General features: G+C 61.5%; 3 protein-coding genes across 3 annotated transcripts in view; 2 read left to right on the forward strand and 1 right to left on the reverse strand.

The window, feature by feature from the left end:
• Positions 1-66: 66 nt before the first annotated feature.
• LOC137467887 (ryanodine receptor 1-like) lies at positions 67-5,692 on the forward strand (the record flags this gene model as incomplete). The annotated part of the gene is given in 12 exon segments (XM_068179298.1): positions 67-365; positions 1,479-1,521; positions 1,631-1,761; positions 2,581-2,641; positions 2,744-2,890; positions 2,983-3,117; positions 3,191-3,347; positions 4,179-4,243; positions 4,358-4,381; positions 4,383-4,459; positions 4,597-4,648; positions 5,559-5,692. Coding segments are annotated over 12 exon segments (1,287 nt in total), but the record flags the coding sequence as incomplete, so codon positions are not given.
• Positions 5,693-9,482: 3,790 nt separating this feature from the next.
• Positions 9,483-12,159, forward strand: LOC137467884 (potassium channel subfamily K member 6-like). The gene is given in 5 exon segments (XM_068179296.1): positions 9,483-9,675; positions 10,729-10,817; positions 10,820-10,891; positions 10,893-11,127; positions 11,968-12,159. Coding segments are annotated over 5 exon segments (774 nt in total). The 3' UTR covers positions 12,153-12,159.
• A 497-nt stretch (positions 12,160-12,656) lies between these two features.
• Positions 12,657-24,237, reverse strand: part of LOC137467885 (latent-transforming growth factor beta-binding protein 4-like) — a gene marked incomplete at its 5' end in the record, with an annotated part of 31,811 nt that continues 20,230 nt past the window's right edge. Inside the window, 10 exon segments of the mRNA XM_068179297.1 lie at positions 12,657-12,858; positions 12,860-12,882; positions 13,514-13,535; positions 13,537-13,632; positions 14,272-14,708; positions 15,224-15,237; positions 15,588-15,726; positions 18,029-18,175; positions 20,180-20,308; positions 22,774-22,842. Of these exon segments, the coding sequence (XP_068035398.1) occupies positions 12,736-12,858; positions 12,860-12,882; positions 13,514-13,535; positions 13,537-13,632; positions 14,272-14,708; positions 15,224-15,237; positions 15,588-15,726; positions 18,029-18,175; positions 20,180-20,308; positions 22,774-22,842 (1,199 nt within the window).

Consider the following 24,237-nt stretch of genomic DNA (forward strand, 5'->3'; position numbering starts at 1 on the left):
TGGTGTCCCCAGTGTCCCCTGTGACCCCCCCCCGTGACCACCCCCCGGTGTCCCCGCTGTCCCCAGATCCCCCTGGTGATCTTCAAGCGGGAGAAGGAGGTGGCACGGCACCTCGGGTTCTCGGGGCTCTGCTGTGACCCCCCCGATGTCCCCCCTGACCCCGGTGTCACTGGTGTCCCCTGTGACCCCCCTGGTGTCCCCAGTGTCCCCTATGACCCCCCATGGTGTCCCCAGATCCCCCTGGTGATCTTCAAGCGGGAGAAGGAGGTGGCGCGGCGCCTCGAGTTCTCGGGGCTCTACATCACCGAGCAGCCCCCGGACGACGACGTCAAGGGACAGTGGGACCGCCTGGTGCTCAACGCCCAGTACGGCACTGGGAGCCACCGGGGGGCACCGGGGGGCACTGGGAGGGGACTGGGAGGTACTGAGAGGGAGGTGGGAGGCGCTGGAGGGCACTGGGAGGGCACTGGGGGGCACTGGGAGGCACTGGAGGCACTGGGGGGCACTGAAAGGGCCCTAGGAGGCATTGGGAGGGCACTGGGAGGCACTGAAAGGACACTGGGAGGCATTGGGAGGGCACTGGGAGGCATTGGGAGGGCACTGGGGGGGCATTGGGAGGCACTGGAGGGCACTGGGAGGCACTGGAGGGCACTGGGGGGCACTGGGAGTGCACTGGGAGTCACTGGGAGGCACTGGGAGTGCACTGGGGGGCACAGAAAGGGTCCTAGGAGGCACTGGGGGGTACTGGGAGGGCAGTGGGGGGCACAGAAAGGGTCCTAGGAGGAACTGGGGGGCACTGGGAGGGCAGTGGGGGGCACTGGGGGGCACTGGGAGGGCAGTGGGGGGCACCGGGAGGCACTGGGAGGGCACTGGAGGGGCACTGGGAGGCACTGGGAGCCACTGGAGGGCACTGGGAGGGTACTGGGGGGCACTGAAAGGGTCCTAGGAGGCATTGGGAGGGCACTGGGAGGGCACTGGAGGGCATTGGGGGGCACTGGAGGGCACTGGGGGGCACAGAAAGGGTCCTAGGAGGCATTGGGAGGGCACTGGAGGGCACTGGGGGCACTGGAGGGCCCTAGGAGGCTTTGGGGGGGCACTGGGAGCCACTGGAGGGCACTGGGAGGGCACTGGGAGGGCACTGGGGGGCACTGGGAGGGCACTGGGAGGCACTGGGGGGCACAGAAAGGGTCCTGGGATGCATTGAGAGGGCACTGGAGGGCACTGGGAGGCACTGGGGGGCAATGGGGGGCACTGGGGAGTCATGGGAGGGGGTTCCAGGGGGTCCCGAGGGGCTGGAAGGGAGGTCTGGGGGGTTTCGGGGGGGTCTCAAAGAGGTTTTGGGGGTGCTGGGGGTCCGGTGGGACCAACTGGGGTCCCCCGGGGGTCCCCCCTGCCCCAGCTGGGGCTGTGGGGAGGGGGCGTCATCCCCACTGACCCCCCCCCCCCCTTTTTTTTGTGCCCTGCCCTGTCCCCCCCAGATCCTTCCCCAGCAATTACTGGGACAAGTTCATCAAGAGGAAGGTGAGGAGGGGTCCTGGGGAGGACACCTGCCACCCCCTACCCACGTTTTGGAGGTGTCCCCCGACACTTGGAGGGTTTTTACCTCGATTTTGGGGTGCCCCATCCCCAGGTGATGGAGAAGTACGGGGACATCTACGGGCGGGAGAGGATCGCCGAGCTGCTGGGCATGGACCTGGCCAGCCTGGAAATGGGGGGCGCAGGGCGAGCGCAGGGCCCCCCCGACAGCTCCCTGCTCACCTGGTGGGCCTGGGGGGTACCCGGGGCGCTTTGGGGGTCCTGTAGGGGGGGGTTTGGGGTCCTGGGAGAGGGATTTGGGGGAGTTTGGGGGTCCTACGGGGGTCTAAGGGGGGAATTTGGGGTCCTGTAGGGCTTTAAGGGGGGGGGTCAGGGGTCCTGGTGGTCCTGGGAGTGGGGGGGGGGGGGTTGGGGGTCCTGTGGGGGTTTAAGGGGGGAGGGGTTGGGGTCCTGGGTGGTCCTAGGGGGCATCTGGGGGGGTTTGGGGGTCCTGTGGGGGTCTAAGGAGGGGGTTAGGGGTCCTGGGTGGTCCTAGGGGAGGATTTGGGGGAGTTTTGGGGTCCTATGTGGGTCTAAGGGGGGGGTAAGGGGTCCTGGGTGGTGCTGGGTGGGTTTGGGGGTCCTGTGGGGTCTAAGGAGGGGGTTAGGTGTCCTGGGGTGGTCCTAGGGGGGGATTTGGGGGTCCTATGGGTGTCTAAGGTGGGGGTTAGGTGTCTTGGGTGGTCCTAGGGGGCATCTGAGGGAGTTTTGGGGTCCTCTAGGGGTCTAAGGGGGGGGGTTAGGGGTCCTGGGTGGTCCTAGGGGGCATCTGGGGGAGTTTAGGGGTCCTCTAGGGGTCTAAGGGGGGTGGTTAGGGGTCCTGGGTGGTCCTAGGGGAGGATTTGGGGCAGTTTTGAGGTCCTCTAGGGGGCAAAGTTGGGGGTCAGGGGTCGTGGGTGGTCTGGGGGCAGTCAGACACGCACCTCATGGGTCTGGGGGCTCCCCGGGCGCGGGGTCCTGACCCTTCCTGGGGGTGTCCCCCACCCCCCGTGACCCCCCTCCCAGGATCACATCCATCGACATCCGCTACCAGATCTGGAAATTCGGGGTGATTTTCACCGATAACGTGAGTTGGGGGGGGGGGGAAAGGGAGGCCACGAAGCCGGGACCCTCCCCCCCCCGCCCCCTTCCCCGGCTTTGGGGTGACCCCCAGGTGTGCCCCCCCCAGTCCTTCCTGTACCTCACCTGGTACATGGCCATGTCCCTGCTGGGCCACTACAACAACTTCTTCTTCGCCTCGCACCTGCTGGACATCGCCATGGGCGTCAAGACGCTGCGCACCATCCTGTCCTCCGTCACCCACAACGGCAAGCAGGTGTGGGGGCATCCCCGGGGTGGCGTTTGGTGGGTGGGTGGGGGGGTCCCGGGGGTCGCCGTGTGCCCCCCCGCTGACCGCCCCGTGCCCAGCTGGTGATGACGGTGGGGCTGCTGGCCGTGGTGGTCTACCTGTACACCGTGGTGGCCTTCAACTTCTTCCGCAAGTTCTACAACAAGAGCGAGGACGAGGACGAGCCCGACATGAAATGCGACGACATGATGACGGTGAGATCTGGGGTCGCCAGATGGGTTTTTGGGGTTCTCCGGGGGTCCCTGACCTGCCCCCTTTGCCCCGCAGTGTTACCTGTTCCACATGTACGTGGGGGTCCGGGCCGGGGGCGGCATCGGGGACGAGATCGAGGACCCCGCGGGGGACGATTACGAGCTGTACCGCGTGGTCTTCGACATCACCTTCTTCTTCTTCGTCATCGTCATCCTCCTGGCCATCATCCAGGGTGGGCACCCTGCGTGGGGAGGGGGCTTTGGGGGTCATCGTCATCCTCCTGGCCTTCATCCAGGGTGGGCACCCCTGGCAGTGAATGGGGAGGGGGCTTTGGGGGTCATCGTCATCCTCCTGGCCTTCATCCAGGGTGGGCACCCCGCGTGGGGAGGGGGCTTTGGGGGTCATCATCATCCTCCTGGCCTTCATCCAGGGTGGGCACCCCTGGCAGTGAATGGGGAGGGGGCTTTGGGGGTCATCGTCATCCTCCTGGCCTTCATCCAGGGTGGGCACCCCTGGCAGTGAATGGGGAGGGGGCTTTGGGGGTCATCGTCATCCTCCTGGCCATCATCCAGGGTGGGCACCCCGCGTGGGGAGGGGGCTTGGGGGTCATCTTCATCCTCCTGGCCTTCATCCAGGGTGGGCACCCCTGGCAGTGAATGGGGAGGGGGCTTTGGGGGTCATCGTCATCCTCCTGGCCTTCATCCAGGGTGGGCACCCCTGGCAGTGAATGGGGAGGGGGCTTTGGGGGTCATCGTCATCCTCCTGGCCTTCATCCAGGGTGGGCACCCCTGGCAGTGAATGGGGAGGGGGCTCTGGGGGTCATCGTCATCTTCCTGGCCTTCATCCAGGGTGGGCACCCACCGGATGGGGGGCTGTGGGGTCAGTCTGGGGGTCCTGGAAGGGGCTGGGGGGGATCTGCAGGGATCTGTAGGGATCTGGGGGTCCTAGAAGAGCCTGGGGGGGGATCTGGGGGTCCTGGAAGGGCCTGGGGGGGATCTGCAGGGATCTGGGGGATCCGGGGGTCCCCGCTGACCCCCCCCCCCCCCCGTTCTGTGCCCCCCAGGTCTGATCATCGACGCCTTCGGGGAGCTGCGGGACCAGCAGGAGCAGGTGAAGGAGGACATGGAGGTGAGTCCGGGGAGGGGAGGGGGGCAGGAGGGTGGGACCCCCCCCACCAGGTGGGGTTGGGGGGGGGGGCGCAGAGACCCCTCTGTGACCCCCCCCCCGGGGCCCCCTCCCCAGACGAAATGTTTCATCTGTGGCATCGGGGAGCGATTACTTCGACACGACGCCGCACGGCTTCGAGACCCACACGCTGGAGGAGCACAACCTGGCCAACTACATGTGAGATGGGGGGGGGGGGGGCTGCGGGGGGCTACAGGGGGCTTTTGGGGGGTCCTGGAGGGGTCTGGGGGTCCCTGCTGACCTCCCATACCCCCCCCCCCCGGATTTCCCCCCCCCCCCCCCACTTCCCACCCCAGGTTTTTCCTGATGTATTTGATCAACAAGGACGAGACGGAGCACACGGGGCAGGTGGGGGCCTGGGGAGGGGGCGTGGGGGGGGGGGGGTCACTGGGGGGTCTGGGGGGGGTCACTGGGGTGTCTGGGAGGGCTTTGAGGGGGTCATTGGGGGGTCTGGGGGTGTCCCAGAGTGGTCTGGGGGGGTTTGAGGGGGTCCTAGGGTGGTCTGGGGGTTCTGGGGGGGTCCCAGGATGGTCTGGGGGGGTCTTGAGGGGGTCACTGGGGGGTTCTGGGGGGGTCCCAGGGTGGTCTGGGGTGGTCTTGAGGGGGTCACTGGGAGGTTCTGGGGGGGTCACTGGATGGTCTGGGGGTTCTGGGGGGGTCCTAGGGTGGTCTGGGGGGGTTTGAGGGGGTCACTGGGGGGTTCTGGGGGTTTGTCCTAGGGTGGTCTGGGGGTTCTGGGGGGGTCCTAGGGTGGTCTGGGGGTTCTGGGGGGGTCCCAGGATGGTCTGGGGGGGTTTGAGGGGGTCACTGGGGGGTTCTGGGGGTGTCCCAGAGTGGTCTGGGGGGGTTTGAGGGGGTCCCAGGATGGTCTGGGGGGGTCTTGATGGGGTCATTGGGGGTTCTGGGGGGGTCCCAGGGTGGTTTTGGGGGGTTTGAGGGGGTCCCAGGATGGTCTGGGGGGGTCTTGAGGGGGTCACTGGGTGGTCTGGGGGGGGTCCCAGGGTGGTCTGGGGGGGTTTGAGGGGGTCACTGGGGGGTTCTGGGGGGGTTCCCAGGGTGGTCTGGGGGGGTCTAGGGGGAGAATGGGGCCCACCAGGGAGGGGCAGTCCCACGAGGGGGCTCTTAGGGAGGGGCCTCTATGGGATTGGGGGGGGGGTCTCTATGGGATTTGGGGGGGTCTCTGGAATTCCCAGGGTGGGTGAGGGTGTTGTGGGGGGTCCCCCATGCCCCGACACCCCCTCCCCAATTCCTCCCCTAGGAATCTTACGTGTGGAAGATGTACCAGGAGCGCTGCTGGGATTTCTTCCCGGCCGGGGACTGCTTCCGCAAGCAGTACGAGGATCAGCTGGGATGACCCCAAAATCCCCCTCCCCAAAATCCCCTTCCCTAAAATCCCCCCTTCCCAAAATCCCCCTCCCAAAACCCCCTCCCCCAAATCCCCTTCAGGTGCCTTTGACCACCCCCCCCCAAATAAACGCTGCTGAGCGTCACTGGCTCCTCACTGACCCCCCCAAAATGACCCCAGACCCTCTTCAAGTGCCTTTCCCCCTCCCCAAATAAACGCTGCCAAGTGTCGCTGCCCCCCCCCGGCTCGTTACTGACCACCCCGGGACCCCCAAAACTCCCCGGGACCCCCAAAACCAACTGGGGATCCCCAAAACCAACTGGGGATCCCCAAAAACCAACGGGGGACCTCCAAAAACCAAGTGGGGACTCCAAAAACCAACTGGGGACCTCCAAAAACCAACTGGGGACCCCCAAAACCAACTGAGGGACACCCAAAATCAGCTGGGGACCCCCAAAACCAACTGAGGGACACCCAAAATCAGCTGGGGACCCCCAAAACCAACTGAGGGACACCCAAAATCAGCTGGGGACCCCCAAAACCAACTGAGGGACACCCAAAATCAGCTGGGGACCTCCAAAAACCAAGTGGGGGACCACAAAAACCAACTGAGGGACACCCAAAATCAGCTGGGGACCCCCAAAACCAACTGAGGGACACCCAAAATCAGCTGGGGACCCCCCAAAACCAACTGAGGGGACACCCAAAATCAGCTGGGGACCCCCAAAACCAACTGAGGGACACCCAAAATCAGCTGGGGACCCCCAAAACCAACTGAGGGACACCCAAAATCAGCTGGGGACCACTAAAACCCCTCGGGGACCCCAAAACTCCGGCGAGATGAGGGGAAAAGGGGGGAAATGTGAAGGGAAAATGGAGGGAATTGTGAGGGGAAAAGAGAGGGAAACGTGAGGGGAAAAGAGAAATGTGAGGGGAAAAGAAAGAAATGTGAGGGGAAAAGAAAGAAATGTGAGGGGAAAAGAAAGAAATGTGAGGGGAAAAGAAAGAAATGTGAGGGGAAAAGAAAGAAATGTGAGGGGAAAATAGAGAAATGTGAGGGGAAAAGAGAGGGAAATGTGGGGGGAAAAGAGAGAAATGTGAGGGGAAAAGAGAGAAATGTGAGGGGAAAAGAAAGAAATGTGAGGGGAAAATAGAGAAATGTGAGGGGAAAAGAGAGGGAAATGTGGGGGGAAAAGAGAGAAATGTGAGGGGAAAAGAAAGAAATGTGAGGGGAAAAGAGAGAAATTTGAGGGGAAAAGAAAGAAATGTGAGGGGAAAAGAGAGGGAAATGTGAGGGAAGCGTGAGGGGGAAAGGGCAGGAAATGTGAGGGGAAAACAGGAGGGAAACGTGAGGGGGAAAGAGAGAAACGTGAGGGGAAAAGAGAAATGTGAGGGGAAAATAGAGAAATGTGAGGGGAAAAGAGAAATGTGAGGGGAAAATAGAGAAATGTGAGGGGGAAAGAAAGAAATGTGAGGGGAAAAGAGAGGGAAATGTGAGGGAAGCGTGAGGGGGAAAGGGCAGGAAATGTGAGGGGAAAAGGGAGGAAAACGTGAGGGGAAAATGGAAGGAAATGTGAGGGGAAAGGAGAGGGAAATGTGAGGGGAAAAGAGAGGGAAATGTGAGGGGAAAAGAGAGGGAAATGTGAGGGGGAAAGGGTGGGAAAAGTTTACCCACTACAGACCAGTTAAGACCAGCTGACGCAGTTAACCCAGTATGGAACACCCCAGTTAACCCAGTATGGATGAGCCCACTTGTCCCAGTACTGACCATCCCAGTTATCCCAGTACTGACCATCCCAGTTATCCCAGTATCAACCGTCCCAGTGGCGCCCCTTACTGGCCATCCCAGCCCAACCCCTCCCCACCCCGTTCTCCCCAGTTCCCCCCAGTTCCCTCCTTACTGCCCATCCCAATCCCCAGGATGTCCCCGTGATGTCCCCAGGATGTCCCCAGGATGTCCCCAGGATGTCCCTGTGATGTCCCCGTGATGTCCCTAGGATGTCCCTGTGATGTCCCTGTGATGTCCCTGTGATGTCCCCAGGATGTCCCCAGGATGTCCCTATGATGTCCCTGTGATGTCCCTGTGATGTCCCCAGGATGTCCCTGTGATGTCCCTGTGATGTCCCTAGGATGTCCCTGTGATGTCCCCGTGATGTCCCCTGTGATGTCCCCATGATGTCCCCGTGATGTCCCCAGGATGTCCCCGTGATGTCCCTGTGATGTTCCCAGGATGTCCCTGTGATGTCCCCAGGATATCCCTGTGATGTCCCTGTGATGTCCCCAGGATGTCCCCGTGATGTCCCCGTGATGTCCCTATGATGTCCCTAGGATGTCCCTAGGATGTCCCTGTGATGTCCCCAGGATGTCCCCAGGATGTCCCCAGGATGTCCCTGTGATGTCCCTGTGATGTCCCTAGGATGTCCCTGTGATGTCCCCTGTGATGTCCCCCGTGATGTCCCCGTGATGTCCCCATGATGTCCCTAGGATGTCCCTGTGATGTTCCCAGGATGTCCCTGTGATGTCCCCAGGATGTCCCTGTGATGTCCCCAGGTTGTCCCTGTGATGTCCCCGTGATGTCCCTAGGATGTCCCTGTGACGTCCCCATGATGTCCCTGTGATGTCCCCGTGATGTCCCCAGTCATGGTGTCCCCACAGGCTCCCCACGGTGTCCCCAAATCCGTGGTGTCCCCAGGGACGTCCCTGCGGTGTCCCTGCGGTGTCCCCATGTCCCCAGCCCCTCTCCCACGTCTGCTGTCCATCCGTGTCCGGTGTCCATCCGTGTCCCGCCGTTCCGGCCCCGGGGCAGCTCCGGCCTCGGGACGCTCCCGTGGGAGCCGCGTGACGGCCTCGTGACCCCGGGGGGGAGGGGGAAACCAGTGCACCCAGTATGGACCAGTTAACCCAGTATGGGCCAGTTCACCCAGTACGGACCAGTTCACCCAGTACAGACCAGTTAAAACCAGTTAACCCAGTATGGAACACCCCAGTTAACCCAGTATGGGCCAGTTCACCCAGTATGGACCAGTTAACCCAGTACAGACCAGTTTAAAACCAGCTAACCCAGTATGGAACACCCCAGTTAACCCAGTATGGATGAGCCCAGTTATCCCAGTACTGACCATCCCAGTTATCCCAGTACTGACCATCCCAGTTATCCCAGTATCAACCATCCAGTTATCCCAGTACTGACCATCCCAGTTATCCCAGTATCAACCATCCCAGTTATCCCAGTATCAACCGTCCCAGTGGCGCCCCTTACTGGCCATCCCAGCCCCCCTCCCCCCCCCCCCCCCAGTCCTTCCCAGTACTCCCAGTTCCCCCCCTTTCCCTTCCAGTTCCCCCCATTCCCCTCCTTACTGCTTATCCCAGTCCCTCCCAGTCTCTCCCAGTTCCCCCCAGTCCCGAGCTTGTGGTTGGGGAGAAGGACCCCGGCCCCGCCCCCGCCCCGCAGCCGCCGCCACTGGGCGGGAGCTGGGATGGACTGGGGAGAACTGGGAGGGACTGGGATGGACTGGGGAGAACTGGGATGGACTGGGAGGGACTGGGAGGGACTGGGATGAGCAGAGGCAGCGGCGGGCGGCGGTCGGAGTGGGGCCGGCACCGGTGAGGGGCGGGCAGGGGTCCCGGGGGTCTCTGAGGGGATCCCGGGAGTCTCGGGGGTCTTTTGGGGAGTCCCGGGGGTCTCTGAGGGGATCCCGGGGGTCTTTGAAGGGGTCCTGGGAGTCTTTGGGGGGGTCCCGGGGGTATTTTAGGGGGGTCTTTGAGGGGAATCCGGGGGTCTCTGGGGGGGGGTCCCGGGGTTGCTTTGGGGTCGCGGTGAGTGTGGGTGGGGGGGCCATGGGGCGGGGGGCGCTGTTTTTGGGGGGTCGCCTACGCGGGGTTGGTGTTTTTTTGGGGGTCCTGGGGCTGTGGGCTCTTGAGGGGACCCCCGGGACCCCCGCGGTTCCCGGGACCCCCGGGACCCCCGACGACAACGAGTGGGACGTGCCCAGCGCCCTCCTGTTCATCGTCACCCTGCTGACCACCGTGGGTGAGACCCCCGGGACCCCCCCAGACCCCCGGGACCCCCCCAGACCTCCGGGGGAACCCCCAGACCAGCGGGGGAGCCCCCAGACCCTCAGAACCCCCCCCAGGGGACCCCCCAGACTCCCCCGGGACCCCCCAGACCCCCGGGGGAACCCCCAGACCCTCGGGACCCCTCAGACCCCCCCCCAGGGGATCCCCCCAGACCCCCGGGACCCCCCGGGACCCTCCCAGGATTTGGGACTCCCAGGACCCCCGGGACCCCTCCAGCCACCCCAAGACCCCCCAGTCCCTCAAGACCCCCCCAGTCCCTCAAGACCCCCATAATCCCAAGACCACCCTGCACCCCAAGACTCCCCCAGCTATCCAGGAGCCCCAAGACCCCCCAGGACTCCCCAAGATCCCCCAGTTCTTCAAGACCACCAGGATCTCCAAGACCCCCAGGACCCTCAAGACACCCAAATCCCCCAGGATCCCCAGACCCCTCAGGGCCCCCACGATCCTCAAGACCCCCCCAGGACCCCTCAAGACCCCCAGGTCCCCCAGGACCCCCAAGACCCCCCAGGACTCCCAAGTCCCCCAGGACCTCCATAATCCCAAGGACTCCCAGGATCTCCAAGACCCCCAGGACCCCCCCAGAACCCTCCAGCCACCCCAAGACCCCCATGACCTTCAAGACCCTCAAGTCCCCGAGGACCCCCAAGATCTCCAAGACCCCCAGGATGTCCACGACCCCTAGGACCCCTCAAAATCCCCATCTACCCCAAGACCCCCAAGACCTGGATGACTTCCAAGACCCCCAAAGCCCCCAAAATCCCCAGGACCCCCCAGAACCCTCCAGCCACCCCAAGACCTCCATGACCCTCAAGACTCCCAGGACCCCCCCAGAACCACCAAGACCCCCCAAGATCCCCATCCACCCCCAGACTCCCAAGACCCAGATGACCTCCAAGACCCCCCAAAATCCACGCCAAGACCCCCAAAATCCCTCTCCATGGCCCCCAAAACCCCCCCATTTTGAGTCGGGGGTCCCCCCTGACCCTCCCGGTGTCCCCCCCAGGCTATGGCTTGGTGACGCCGCTCTCCACCGCCGGCAAAGCCTTCTGCGCTGCCTACGCCGCCGTGGGGGGTCCCGGCCACCATGTTCCTTCTGGGCGGCCACCGCTCGCCGCCTGGCCGGTCCGCTGGCCCAGCGGCCCCGTGGCTACCTGCAGGCGCGGTGGGGGCTACAGCCGGCGCGGCGCCGCCCGTGCCCACCTCCTGGGCCTCCTGGCGGTCACCCTGGTGGTCCTGGTGCTCCTCCCGGCCACCGCCTTCTACCTGCTGGAGGCCACCTGGAGCTACCTGGATGCCGTCTACTTCTGCGTCATCTCGCTCTGCACCGTTGGCTTCGGTGACCTGGTGCCGGCCCGGCAGGCGCGGCAGCCGCTGCGGCAGCTCTACCAAGTAGCGGTGGCCGGTGAGCTGGGGGGTTGGACGGGCCTGGAGTTGGAAGGGTTGAGGACTTGGGTTGGGTTCTTGGGGTTTTGGTGGGGTGAGGGAAGGTTGGGTTGGGTTTTGTTGGGTTTGGGTGGGTTGAGTTGGGTTTTTGATGGCTCGTTGTGTTCCATTGGGTCCCATTGTGTCCTGTTGGGTTCTGTTGGGTTCCATCGGGTTCCATCATGTCCTGTTGGGTTCCTTCAGGTTCCATGGGGTTCTGTTGGGTTCTGTCACATCCCATTGGGTTCTGTTGGGTTCCGTTGGGTTCTGTCATGTCCTGTTGGGTTCCTTCGGGTTCATTGGGTTCTGTTGGGTCCGGTCATGTCCTGTTGGGTTCCATTGGGTTCTGTCACGTCCCGTTGGGTTCCTTTGGGTTCTGTTGGGTTCTGTCACATCCCATTGGGTTCCGTTGGGTTCCGTTGGGTTCTGTCATGTCCTGTTGGGTTCCATGGGGTTCCGTTGGGTTCTGTCACATCCCGTTGGGTTCCATTGGGTTCTGATGGGTTCTGTCATGTCCTGTTGGGTTCCTTTGGTTCTGTCACGTCCCGTGGGGTTCCTTTGGATTCTGTCACATCCTGTTGGGTTCCATTGGGTTCTGTCATGTCCTGTTGGGTTCCATTGGGTTCCACCACATCCCATTGGGTTCCTTTGGGTTCTGTTGGGTTCCATCACATCTCATTGGGTTCCTTCGGGTTCTGTTGGGTTCCATCACATCCCATTGGGTTCCTTCGGGTTCTGTTGGATTCCATCACATCCCATTGGGTTCCTTCGGGTTCTGTTGGGTCCCCGCCACCGCGCTGCTCACGTCCGTGCCCCACAGTGTACCTGCTGCTGGGGGTCACGGGCGTCCTGCTGCTGGCCCAGACCTTCCGCCACGTGGCCGAGCTCCACGGCGTCCCCGGCGCGGCGCCGGACGGCGATGCCGACGGCGAGGAAGGGGCCGGCTTGTTGGAGGGGACGAGGGACGGGGCCAAAGCAGCCCAGGGGGGGAGCGTCAGCGGGTAGCGCCAGTGGGGGGCACTGGGGATACTGGGGGACACTGGGAGGGGTATCCCAGTCCTTTAGGGGGGAAGGTCTCAATTTTGGGGAGATCCCAGTTCTGGGGGGGGCCTAATTTTGGGGGGGTGGGGGTGTCCCAATTCTGGGGGGGGGGTCTCAATTGTGGGGAGGGTCCCAGTTCCTTAGGGGTGGTCCCAATTCCATGTGGGGGATCCCAGTTCTTTGGGGGTTCCCGACTTCCCTGGGGGGGGGGCTCCTACCTGCATCCAACCCCCCCTCCCAAAAAAATGGGGAGTGTTCAAAAAAACCCCACCCAAAACGCCTTTGTTTTTTTTTTTTATATAAAACCTTTATTCAGTAAAAATATGGGGAGGGGTCCCCAAATCCCCCCCTCCCTTTTTGTGTTGGGGGGGGGGGTCTCAGCCACGAGGCTGAGTGGGGGGGACACCCCCTTGATTTGGAAGGGGGGGGGGAGGTGTGGAAATAAATCCCCCCAGCCCCCACCCCAAAAAAAAATTCCTTTATATTTATTTTTTGATATTTTTTTCTATACAAAACAAACCCACACAATAAATATGGGGAGGGGGCTTCAGGCACGGGGGGGGCGCGGGGGGCAGCGGGGGGGGTCCAGCGCCGGGGGGGTCCCGGGGGGGCACAGGCAGCGGAAGGAGCCGGGGGTGTTGAGGCAGCGCCCGGGGCGGCACGGGGGGGGGCACCCCCAAACACTCGTCCACGTCTGGGGGGGCGAAATTTGGGGTTAAAAAGGGGGGGGTTTTGGGGGTTTTGGGGGGAGATTTGGGGTTTTTGGGGGGCGATTTGGGATTAAAATGGGGGGGATTGGGGTTTTTTAGGCGGAGATTTGGGGTTTTTTAGGGGCAGATTTGGCATTAAAAGGGGGGGGATTTGGGTTTTTTAGGGGGAGATTTGGGGTTAAAAGGAGTGATTCGGGGTTTTTTAGAGGGAAATTTTGGGGTTTAGGGGGAATTTTGGGGTTTTTAGGGGGGATTTGGGGTTTTTAGGGGAGATTTGGGCAGCATTTAGGAGGAAATTGGGAATTGGGGCTGGGGGGGCACCCCCAAACACTTGTCCACATCTTGGTTGGGGGGGGGCAAAATTTGGGGTTAAAAGGGGGAATTGGAGGTCAGGAATTTGGGGAAGGGTCTTGGGGATTTTTTGGGGAGTGGTCTCAGGATTTTGGGGTTTTTCAAGGATTCGGAGCTCTCAAAATTTGGCGTTTTTTTCCCAATATTTGGGCTTTTTTCAGGGATTTTGGGGCTCTCAAGATTCGAGTTTTTTTTTTCCCAGGGATTTCTGGGAATTGGAGGATTTTGGGGAGGGGTCTCTGGGGATTTTGGGGGGGGTCTCACCCAGGCAGTCGAGGCGGGCGGGGGTCCAAGTGGAAGCCGGGGTCACAGGCGCAGGTGAAGGCGTCGCCCACGCGGACGCAGCGCCCGTGGGTGCAGCCGCTCAGGACCCCGCACTCCTCCTCCCGCGCCCCTAAATCGGACCCCGCACTCCTCCTCCCGCGCCCCTAAATCGGGGAGGGGGTTCAGACCCCCCAGAAAAAACCCAAAAAAAAAAAAAACCCAAAAAAAACCCAAAAGCTGAAAGAAAAAAACCCCAAAAACCAGAAAAAAAAAAAACCCACCCCAAACGATCCCCACCAAAATAAATCCAAATTAATTCTCCTCCTCCTCTTCCAGGAGTTCCTCCCGCGCCCCTAAATCGGGGAGGGGGGCTTCAGACCCCACAGAAAACCGCCAAAAACACCCAAAAAACTGATAAAAAACCCCACAAAAAACGAAAAAATAAAAAAACCCACAAAAAAAAAAATTATCCTCCCACTCTTCCAGGAATTCCTGCTGTGCCCCTAAAGTGGGGAGGGGGTTTCAGACCCCCCCAGGAAAAAAAAACAAAAAACAAAAAACAAAAAAAAACCAAAAAACTGAAAAAAAACACCCAAAAGCTTCCCCCAAAAAACCCAAAAATCCCTCCTCCCAAAAAAATCCCCCCAATAATCCCCAAAACCTCCCCAAAATCCCCCCCAAAACGCCCAAAATTCCCCCAAAACCTCCCCAAAATCCCCCCAAAAATCCCCCAAACCCCCCCCCCCCAAAATCCAAACCTCACCTTCTTCCTCTTCCTCCTCCTCCTCCTCCTCCTCGGGGGTCCCGTGGGGTTGGAAGTTCCAGGGGGGGCTCCCTCGGGGGTCCGGGGGGGGGTCCGGGGGCTCAAATCGGGGCCCCCTCCCCCGGGGGTCCCCAAAATCCTCGTAGCGAGGGGGGAGGGGCGGCAGGGGAGGGGCGTAAAGAGGGTCCCCCACCCCTCCCCCACCCCCCCGGGGGTCGTAGCCCAGCCCACCCCCCCCAAAAGGGAAGGGGTCGTAATGGGGGCGCAGCCCCCCAAAATATTCGGGGGGACCCCCGTAGGGGAGGGGCCCGAACTGGGGGGGGGCGAAATTGGGGGGAGGGGGGAAATTGGGGGAGGGGTCGTAGAGGGGGGGGAGCTGGGGGGGGGCGAAGTTCGGGGGTCTCAGGACGTTGCAGAGGAGCTCGAAGTCGTCTGGGGGGGGGAGGAAAAAAGGGGGGTTGGGGGGGACCCCGAAATTTGGGGAGGGGTCCCGAAATTGGGGGGATTTGGGATTTTTTGGGGTTTTTTTGGAGTTTTTTTGGGGTTTTTTTTTGGTGTTTTGGGGGGGTTTGCGGTTCGGGAGCTCCTAATTATGGGGGGGGGGGGTTCCAGTGTCCCCCATGCCGGGGGTCCAAACCCCTCCCCCTCCTCTTTAGGACCCCTCCCCAGTGCTCCCAGTACCCGTACTGGTCCCAGTCCCAGCTGGCTCCGCGCCCCGCCCCGGTCCCGGCAGTGAATTTGGGGGGGGTCCCGGGGGTCTCACCGGAGTGGGGGGTTGTGGTCCGGGTGTGCCCACCCCGGGGGGTCCCCCATCCTTTGAGCCCCCTCCCATCACCTCCCAGTGCTCCCAGTACCCGTACTGGTCCCAGTCCCAATCCGCTCCCCAGTTCTGGGGATGGACTTGGGGGTCCCGGCAGTGAATTTGGGGGGGGTCCCGGGGGTCTCACCGGAGTGGGGGGCGGGGCAGAGCGCGCACTCCATGCCCCCATCCCGGGGTTCTACATCCCCCCAGTGCTCCCAGTACCCGTACTGGTCCCAGTCCCAATCCGCTCCCCAGTTCTGGGGATGGACTTGGGGGTCCCGGCAGTGAATTTGGGGGGGGTCCCGGGGGTCTCACCGGAGTGGGGGGCGGGGCAGAGCGCGCACTCCATGCCCCCATCCCGGGGTTCTACATTCCCCCAGTGCTCCAGTACCCGTACTGGTCCCAGTCCCAATCCGCTCCCCAGTTCTGGGGATGGACTTGGGGGGTCCCGGCAGTGAATTTGGGGGGGGGGTCCCGGGGGTCGCGGGGGTCTCACCGGAGTGGGGGGCGGGCAGAGCGCGCACTCCATGCCCCACGCCTGCCCGTACAGGCAGCAGCACTCGGTGTAGGTCACCGGGGCCGCGCGCCGGGGCCGCCCGCACACCAGGTCCGGCCCCACCTCCTGCCAGCACACGGCCACCGACCCCTCTGGGGGGGCGACAATTTGGGGGGGGGGGTCTTAATTTGGGGGTGCCGAACCCCAAAAATTGATCCCCGTCATGGGGAACCCCAAAAATCGCCGTTAATGGGGACGCCAGGTAAGCCCAAAACCGCAGGTGAGGCCCCGCCCCCTCCATGCCAGCACACGGCCACCGACCCCTCTGGGGGGGCGACAATTTGGGGAGGGGGTCTTAATTTGGGGGTGCCGAACCCCAAAAATTGATCCCCGTTATGGGGAACCCCAAAAATCGCCGTTAATGGGGACGCCAGGAAACCCAAAAGCCCCAGGTAGCCCCAAAAACCCAGGTGAGCTCTGCCAGCACACGGCCACCGACCCCTCTGGGGACAATTTGGGGGGGGGGTCTTAATTTGGGGGTGTCGAACCCCAAAAATCGATCCCCGTTATGGGGAACCCCAAAAATCGCCGTTAATGGGGACACCAGGAAACCCCAAAAGCCCCAGGTCGCTCCAAAAACCCAGGTCCGGCCCCACCTCCTGCCAGCACACGGCCACCGACCCCTCTGGGAGGGCGACAATTTGGGGGGGGTCTTAATTTGGGGGTTGCCGAACCCCAAAAATTGATCCCCGTCATGGGGAACCCCAAAAATCGCCGTTAATGGGGACGCCAGGTAAGCCCAAAACCGCAGGTGAGGCCCCGCCCCCTCCATGCCAGCACACGGCCACCGACCCCTCTGGGGGGGCGACAATTTGAGGAGGGGGTCTTAATTTGGGGTGCCGAACTCCAAAAATTGATCCCCGTTATGGGGAACCCCAAAAATCGCCGTTAATGGGGACACCAGGAAACCCCAAAAGCCCCAGGTAGCCCCAAAATCTCAGGTGAGCTCTGCCAGCACATGGCCACCGACCCCTCTGGGGGGGCGACAATTTGGGGAGGGGGTCTTAATTTGGGGGGGTCGAACTCCAAAAATTGATCCCCGTTATGGGGAACCCCAAAAATCCCCATAATTGGGGACACCAGGTAAACCCAAAATTGGGATTTTCTGTGTCGCCGGCTGAGCCCCCATAACGGGTACCCCCTCCCCATAATGGGGACCCCCACCCCTAAACTGGGACCCCCCCAATGGACCTCGCCCATGATGGGGCACCCCAAAAATCCTCAGCATTGGGGACGCTCCTAAACCCGTCCTCAATGCCCCAAATTCATCCTACAACCTCCCCAAATGGCCCCAAAATGCCCCAAAATCCCCCCAAATCAGGGACCCCTCAGCCCCTCCCGGTATCGGGGACCCCCCGGAACCCCTCTAAACCCATCCTAACTCCTCCTAAACCCCCCTAAAACCCCTCGTAACCCACCCTAAACCTCTCCTAACTCCCCTAAATCCCCTCTTAACCCCCCAAAATCCCCTCGAATCCCCCCAAACCAGGGTCCTCTCACCCTCCCCTACATCGGGGTCCCTCTGGGTCCCCCCAAAAACCCATCCTAAACCTTCCTTTAAACCACGCAAACCCCATCTAAGCCCTGCTAAACCCCTCCTAACTGCCCTAAAACACATCTTAACTCCCCAAAATCCCCTCTAAACCCCCCAAACCAGGGACCCCTCATCCTCCCCGATATCGGGGACCCCCCGACCTGCCCCAAAACCCTTCCTAACCCCCTTAAAAACCTCTCCTAACCCCTCCTAATCCCCCCTAAACCCCCTCCTAACCCCACTAAAACCCCTCCTAACCCCTTTTTTACCCCCCCAAATCCCTCTGAATCCCCCCAAACCAGGGTCCCCTCACCCTCCCGATATCGGGGACCCCCCAGCCTCCCCCAAAACCCATCCTAACCCCCCTAAAACCCCTTTTAACCCCTTTTTACCCCCCCGAATCCATCGGAATCCCCCCAAACCAGGGTCCCCTCACCCCCCCCCCGATATCGGGGACCCCCCAACCTCCCCCAAAACCCATCCTAACCCCCCTAAAACCTCTCCTAACCCCACTAAATCCCCTCCTAACCCCCCTAAAAATCCCTCCTAACCCCACTAAAACCCCTTTTAACCCCTTTTTACCCCCCCGAATCCCTCTGAATCCCCCCAAACCAGGGTCCTCTCACCCCCCCCCGATATCGAGGACCCCCCAGCCTCCCCCAAAACCCATCCTAACCCCCCTAAAACCCCTTTTACCCCTACTAAATCCCCTCCTAACCCCCCTAAAAATCCCTCCTAACCCCACTAAAACCCCTTTTAAACCCTTTTTTACCCCCCCAAATCCCTCTGAATCCCCCCAAACCAGGGTCCCCTCACCCCCCCCCCGATATCGGGGACCCCCGGGCCCCCCCAGAACCCACCCGGGTTGGAGTCGTTGGCCACGCAGCGGCGCTGGGAGGGGTCGAGGATGAGCGGGGGGGGGCAGGAGCACAGGTACGAGCCCACCGTGTTCACACAGAGCCCCCCCAGGCACGGCTCGGCCTCGGCCGCCGCGCACTCGTCGTTGTCTGGGGAGGGGCAAAATTGGGGTCGGGGGGCGTTTAGGGAGGTTTAGGGGGATTTGGGGCGGTTTTGGGGGGGATTCGGGGGGGTTTAGGGGGGATATGGGGGCTTTAAGGGGGATTTGAGGCGGTTTAGGGGGGGTTTAAGGGGGATTTGGGGGGGGTTTGGCAGGGATTTGGGGTCTTAGTGGTGGAATTTGAGGTGTTAAAGGTGAGTTTAGCAGGGCTGGGGATTTAGGAGCGGTTTAAGGGGGATTTGGGGCAGTTTAAGGGGGGTTTGGTCTGGTTTAAGGGGGATTTGGGGCGGTTTTAAGGGGGATTTGGGGCGGTTTAAGGGGGGTTTGGGCGGTTTAAGGGGATTTGGGGCGGTTTAAGGGGGATTTGGTGCGGTTTAAGGGGGATTTGGGGCGGTTTAAGGGGGATTTGGTGCGGTTTAAGGGGGATTTGGGGCGGTTTAAGGGGGGATTTGGGGTGGTTTAAGGGGATTTGGGGCGGTTTAAGGGGATTTGGGGCAGTTTAAGGGGGATTTGGGGCGGTTTAAGGGGGATTTGGGGCGGTTTAAGGGGGATTTGGTGCGGTTTAAGGGGGATTTGGGGCGGTTTAAGGGGGATTTGGGGTGGTTTAAGGGGATTTGGGGCGGTTTAAGGGGATTTGGGGCAGTTTAACAGGGATTTGGGCAGTTTTAACGGGGGATTTGGGGCATTTTAACGGGAGATTTGGGGCCTTAGCAGTGAAGTTTGGGTGTTTACGGTGAGTTTAGGGGGGTTTTGGGGAGGTTTAGAAGGATTTTGGGGTATAAGGTGAGTTTGGGCGATGGGGAGTGGGGTTTAGGACTGGTTTGGGGGAGGTTAGGAGCGGTTTTGGGGGGGATTTGGGAGATTTAGGAGGTCAGGCACGGGTCCTGGCAGATACAGACAGGTACAGACAGACACAGCCAGGTCCTGGCAGGTACAGAGACACAGACAGGTACAGACAAGTCCTGGCAGGTACAGACAGACACAGACAGGTACAGACAGGTCCTGGCAGGTACAGAGACATAGACAGACACAGCCAGGTCCTGGCAGGTACAGGGAGACACAGACAGGTACAGACAAGTCCTGGCAGGTACAGCCAGGCCCTGGCAGGTCCTGGCAGATCCCGGCAGGTACAGACAGACACAGACAGAACACAGCCAGGTCCTGGCAGGTACAGCCAGGTCCCGGCAGATCCTGGCAGGTCCTGCCAGGTTCTGGCAGGTACAGACAGACACAGACAGACACAGCCAGGTCCCGGCAGGTACAGCCAGGTCCCGGCAGGTCCTGGCAGGTCCTGGCAGGTACAGACAGACACAGACAGACACAGCCAGGTCCCGGCAGGTCCTGGCAGGTACAGACAGACACAGACAGACACAGCCAGGTCCCGGCAGGTCCTGGCAGGTACAGACAGACACAGACAGACACAGACAGGTCCCGGCAGGTCCTGGCAGGTACAGACAGACACAGACAGACACAGCCAGGTCCCGGCAGGTCCTGGCAGGTACAGACAGACACAGACAGACACAGCCAGGTCCCGGCAGGTCCTGGCAGGTACAGACAGACACAGACAGACACAGCCAGGTCCCGGCAGGTCCTGGCAGGTACAGACAGACACAGACAGACACAGCCAGGTCCCGGCAGGTCCCGGCAGGTCTGGCAGGAACAGCCAGGTCCCGGCAGGCCCCGGCAGGTCCTGGCAGGTACAGACAGACACAGACAGACACAGCCAGGTCCCGGCAGGTCCTGGCAGGTACAGACAGACACAGACAGACACAGCCAGGTCCCGGCAGGTCCTGGCAGGAACAGCCAGGTCCCGACAGGCCCCGGCAGGTCTGGCAGGTACAGACAGACACAGACAGACACAGCCAGGTCCCGGCAGGGTCCTGGCAGGTACAGACAGACACAGACAGACACAGCCAGGTCCCGGCAGGGTCCTGGCAGGAACAGCCAGGTCCCGACAGGCCCCGGCAGGTCCTGGCAGGGGCGCGGTGCTCACCCACGCACTGCAGGTGCTCCTGCTCGAAGTAGAAGCCGCTGGGGCAGAAGCAGCTGAAGGAGGGGGCGGCGTTGACGCAGAGCCCCCCCCGGCAGAGCGCGGGCCCGAACAGCGAGCACTCGTCCACGTCTGGGGGGGACAGGGGCACCCCGAAATCACAGGGACCCCCCAAAATCAGAGACCTCCCCCCCAAATTACAGGGGACACCCCCGAAAGTGACAGGGACCCCCCAAAATCAGAGACCTCCCCCCCAAATCGCAGGGACACCCCCGAAAGTGACAGGGACCCCCCCAAAATCAGAGAGACCCCCCCCAAATCACAGGGACACCATGGAATCACAGGGACGCCCCCAAAAGTGACAGGGGACCCCCCCAAAATCACAGAGACCCCCCCCCAAATCACAGGGACACCCTGAAATCACAGGGACACCCCCGAAAGTGACAGGGACCCCCCCCAAAATCACAGAGACCCCCCCCAAATTCACAGGGACACCCTGAAAGCACAGGGACACCCCCGAAAGTGACAGGGACCCCCCAAAATCACAGAGACCCCCCCCCAAATCACAGGGACACCCTGAAAGCACAGGGACACCCCCGAAAGTCACAGGGACCCCCCAAAATCACAGAGACCCCCCCAAATCACAGGGACACCCTGAAATCACAGGGACACCCCCGAAAGTGACAGGGACCCCCCAAAATCAGAGACCTCCCCCCTAAATCACAGGGACACCCTGAAAGCACAGGGACACCCCCGAAAGTGACAGGGACCCCCCAAAATCACAGAGACCCCCCCCAAATCACAGGGACACCCCCAAAGCACAGGGACACCCCCGAAAGTGACAGGGACCCCCCAAAATCAGAGACCTCCCCCCTAAATCACAGGGACACCCTGAAATCACAGGGACACCCCCGAAAGTCACAGGGACCCCCCCAAAATCACAGAGACCCCCCCAAATCACAGGGACACCCTGAAATCACAGGGACACCCCCGAAAGTGACAGGGACCCCCCAAAATCAGAGACCGTCCCCCAAAACACAGGGACACCCCCGAAAGCACAGGGACACCCTAAAAGCACAGGGACACCCCCGAAAGTGACAGGGACCCCCCCAAATCACAGAGAGCCCCCCAAATCACAGGGACACCCTGAAAGCACAGGGACACCCCCGAAAGTGACAGGGACCCCCCCAAAATCACAGAGACCCCCCCAAATCACAGGGACACCCTGAAATCACAGGGACACCCCCGAAAGTGACAGGGACCCCCCAAAATCACAGAGACCCCCCCCAAATCACAGGGACACCCCAAAGCACAGGGACACCCCCGAAAGTGACAGGGACCCCCCAAAATCACAGAGACCCCCCCCAAATCACAGGGACACCCTGAAAGCACAGGGACACCCCCGAAAGTGACAGGGACCCCCCCAAAATCAGAGACCTCCCCCCCAAATCACAGGGACACCCCCCAAATCACAGGGACACCCTGAAATCACAGGGACACCCCCGAAAGTGACAGGGACCCCCCAAAATCACAGAGACCCCCCCCAAATCACAGGGACACCCTGAAATCACAGGGACACCCCCGAAAGTGACAGGGACCCCTCCCCAAATCACAGGGACACCCCCAAAGCACAGGGACACCCCCGAAAGTGACAGGGACCCCCCAAAATCACAGATAGCCCCCCAAATCACAGGGACACCCCGAAATCACAGGGACACCCCCGAAAGTGACAGGGACCCCCCAAAATCACAGAGACCTCCCCCCCAAATCACAGGGACACCCCCGAAAGTGACAGAGACCCCCCAAAATCAGAGACCTCCCCCCCAAATCACAGGGACACCCTGAAATCACAGGGACACTCCCGAAAGTGACAGGGACCCCCCAAAATCACAGAGACCCCCCCCAAATCACAGGGACACCCTGAAATCACAGGGACACCCCCGAAAGTGACAGGGACCCCCCAAAATCACAGAGACCCCCCCCCAAATCACAGGGACACCCTGAAATCACAGGGACACCCCCGAAAGTGACAGGGACCCCCCAAAATCAGAGACCCCCCCCCCAAATCACAGGGACACCCCCAAAGCACAGGGACACCCTGAAATCACAGGGACACCCCCGAAAGTGACAGGGACCCCCCCCAAAATCACAGAGACCACCCCCAAATCACAGGGACACCCCCAAAGCACAGGGACACCCTGAAATCACAGGGACACCCCCGAAAGTGACAGGGACCCCCCCAAAATCACAGAGACCCCCCCCAAATCACAGGGACACCATGGAATCACAGGGACACCCCCGAAAGTGACAGGGACCCCCCCCAAAATCACAGAGACCCCCCCCCAAATCACAGGGACAGGCCCCAAAATCACAGGGAAACCACCCCCCACCCCAAAAAATCATAGGGACACCCCCAAAATCACAGGGACCCTCCCCAAAGTGACAGAGACCCCCCCAGGGGTTACGGGGGACACAGGGACCCCCCCCAGGACCCCCCAAGTGACCCCCCCAGGGTAAAAGGGGACACCGGGACCCCCCCCAGGGACAAAGGGGGGGACGTGGGCGGGGGGTCTCACCTGGGGGGGGCCCGGACTCACCTGTGGGGGGACCCTGGGGGGTCTCGGGGACGCGGCCGGGTCCGTGGGGACACAGGGACAGGTGAGCCTCTGTGGGGGGGGGGGGGCACGGAGGGGGTCAGGGGACCCCAAAATTCTGCCCAGGACCCCCCCCCCAAATTCTGTTTGTGCGCCCCCACTTCTCTTTCCCACACCCCAAATCTGCCCCACTCGGTTGTTGGGGAGTCCCAGAGGTCCCAAATCTGCCCCAAATTTGCACCAAATTTACCCCAAACCCACCCCAAATCCCACCCCAAATCCACCCCAAATCTACCCTAAATCCCACCCCATACCTGCCCCCAAATCCACCACAATCTACCCTAAATCCCAACTCAAATCCACCCCAAATCCACCCCAAATCCCACCCCCAAATCCGCTCCAAATCCACCCCAAATCTACCCTAAATCCCACCCTAAACCCACCCCAATCCACCCCAAACCCACCCCAAATCCCACCCCAAACCCACCCCAAACCCACCCCAAATCTACCCTAAATCCCACCCTAAACCCACCCCAAACCCACCCCACCCTAAACCCACCCCAAACCCACCCCAAATCCACCCCAAACCCACCCCAAATCCACCCCAAATCCCACCCCAAATCTGCCCCAAATCCGCTCCAAATCCACCCAAATCTACCCTAAATCCCACCCTAAACCCACCCCAAATCCACCCCAAACCCACCCCAAATCCCACCCCAAACCCACCCCAAACCCACCCCAAATCCACCCCAAACCCACCCCAAATCCACCCCAAATCCCACCCCAAATCCCACCCCAAATCCACCCCAAATCCACCCCAAATCTACCCTAAATCCCACCCTAAACCCACCCCAAACCCACCCCAAATCCACCCCAAATCCCACCCCAAATCTGCCCAAATCCGCCCCAAATCCACCCCAAATCTACCCTAAATCCCACCCTAAACCCACCCCAAATCCACCCAAAACCCACCCAAATCCACCCAAAACCCACCCTAAATCCCACCCCAAACCCACCCCAAATCCACCCAAAACCCACCCTAAATCCCACCCCAAACCCACCCCAAACCCACCCAAAACTCACCCTAAATCCCACCCAAAACCCACCCCAAATCCCACCCCAAAGGTTTTTGGGGAGTCCCAGGTGTCCCAAATCCCACCCCAAAGTTTTTGGGGAGTCCTGGGGGTCCCAAATCCCACCCCAAAGGTTTTTGGGGAGTCCCGGGGGTCCCAAATCCCACCCCAAAGGTTTTTGGGGAGTCCCGGGGGTCCCAAATCCCACCCCAAAGGTTTTTGGGGAGTCCCGGGGGTCCCAAATCCACCCCAAAGTTTTCTGGGGAGTCCCGGGGGTCCCAAATCCCACCCCAAAGTTTTTTGGGGAGTCCCGGGGGTCCCAAATCCCACCCCAAAGTTTTTTGGGGAGTCCCGGGGGTCCCAAATCCCACCCCAAAGTTTTTTGGGGAGTCCC

The sequence above is a fragment of the Anomalospiza imberbis genome, unplaced genomic scaffold (genome assembly GCF_031753505.1).
Source record: "Anomalospiza imberbis isolate Cuckoo-Finch-1a 21T00152 unplaced genomic scaffold, ASM3175350v1 scaffold_847, whole genome shotgun sequence".
In the NCBI taxonomy this organism is placed as follows: domain Eukaryota; kingdom Metazoa; phylum Chordata; class Aves; order Passeriformes; family Viduidae; genus Anomalospiza; species Anomalospiza imberbis.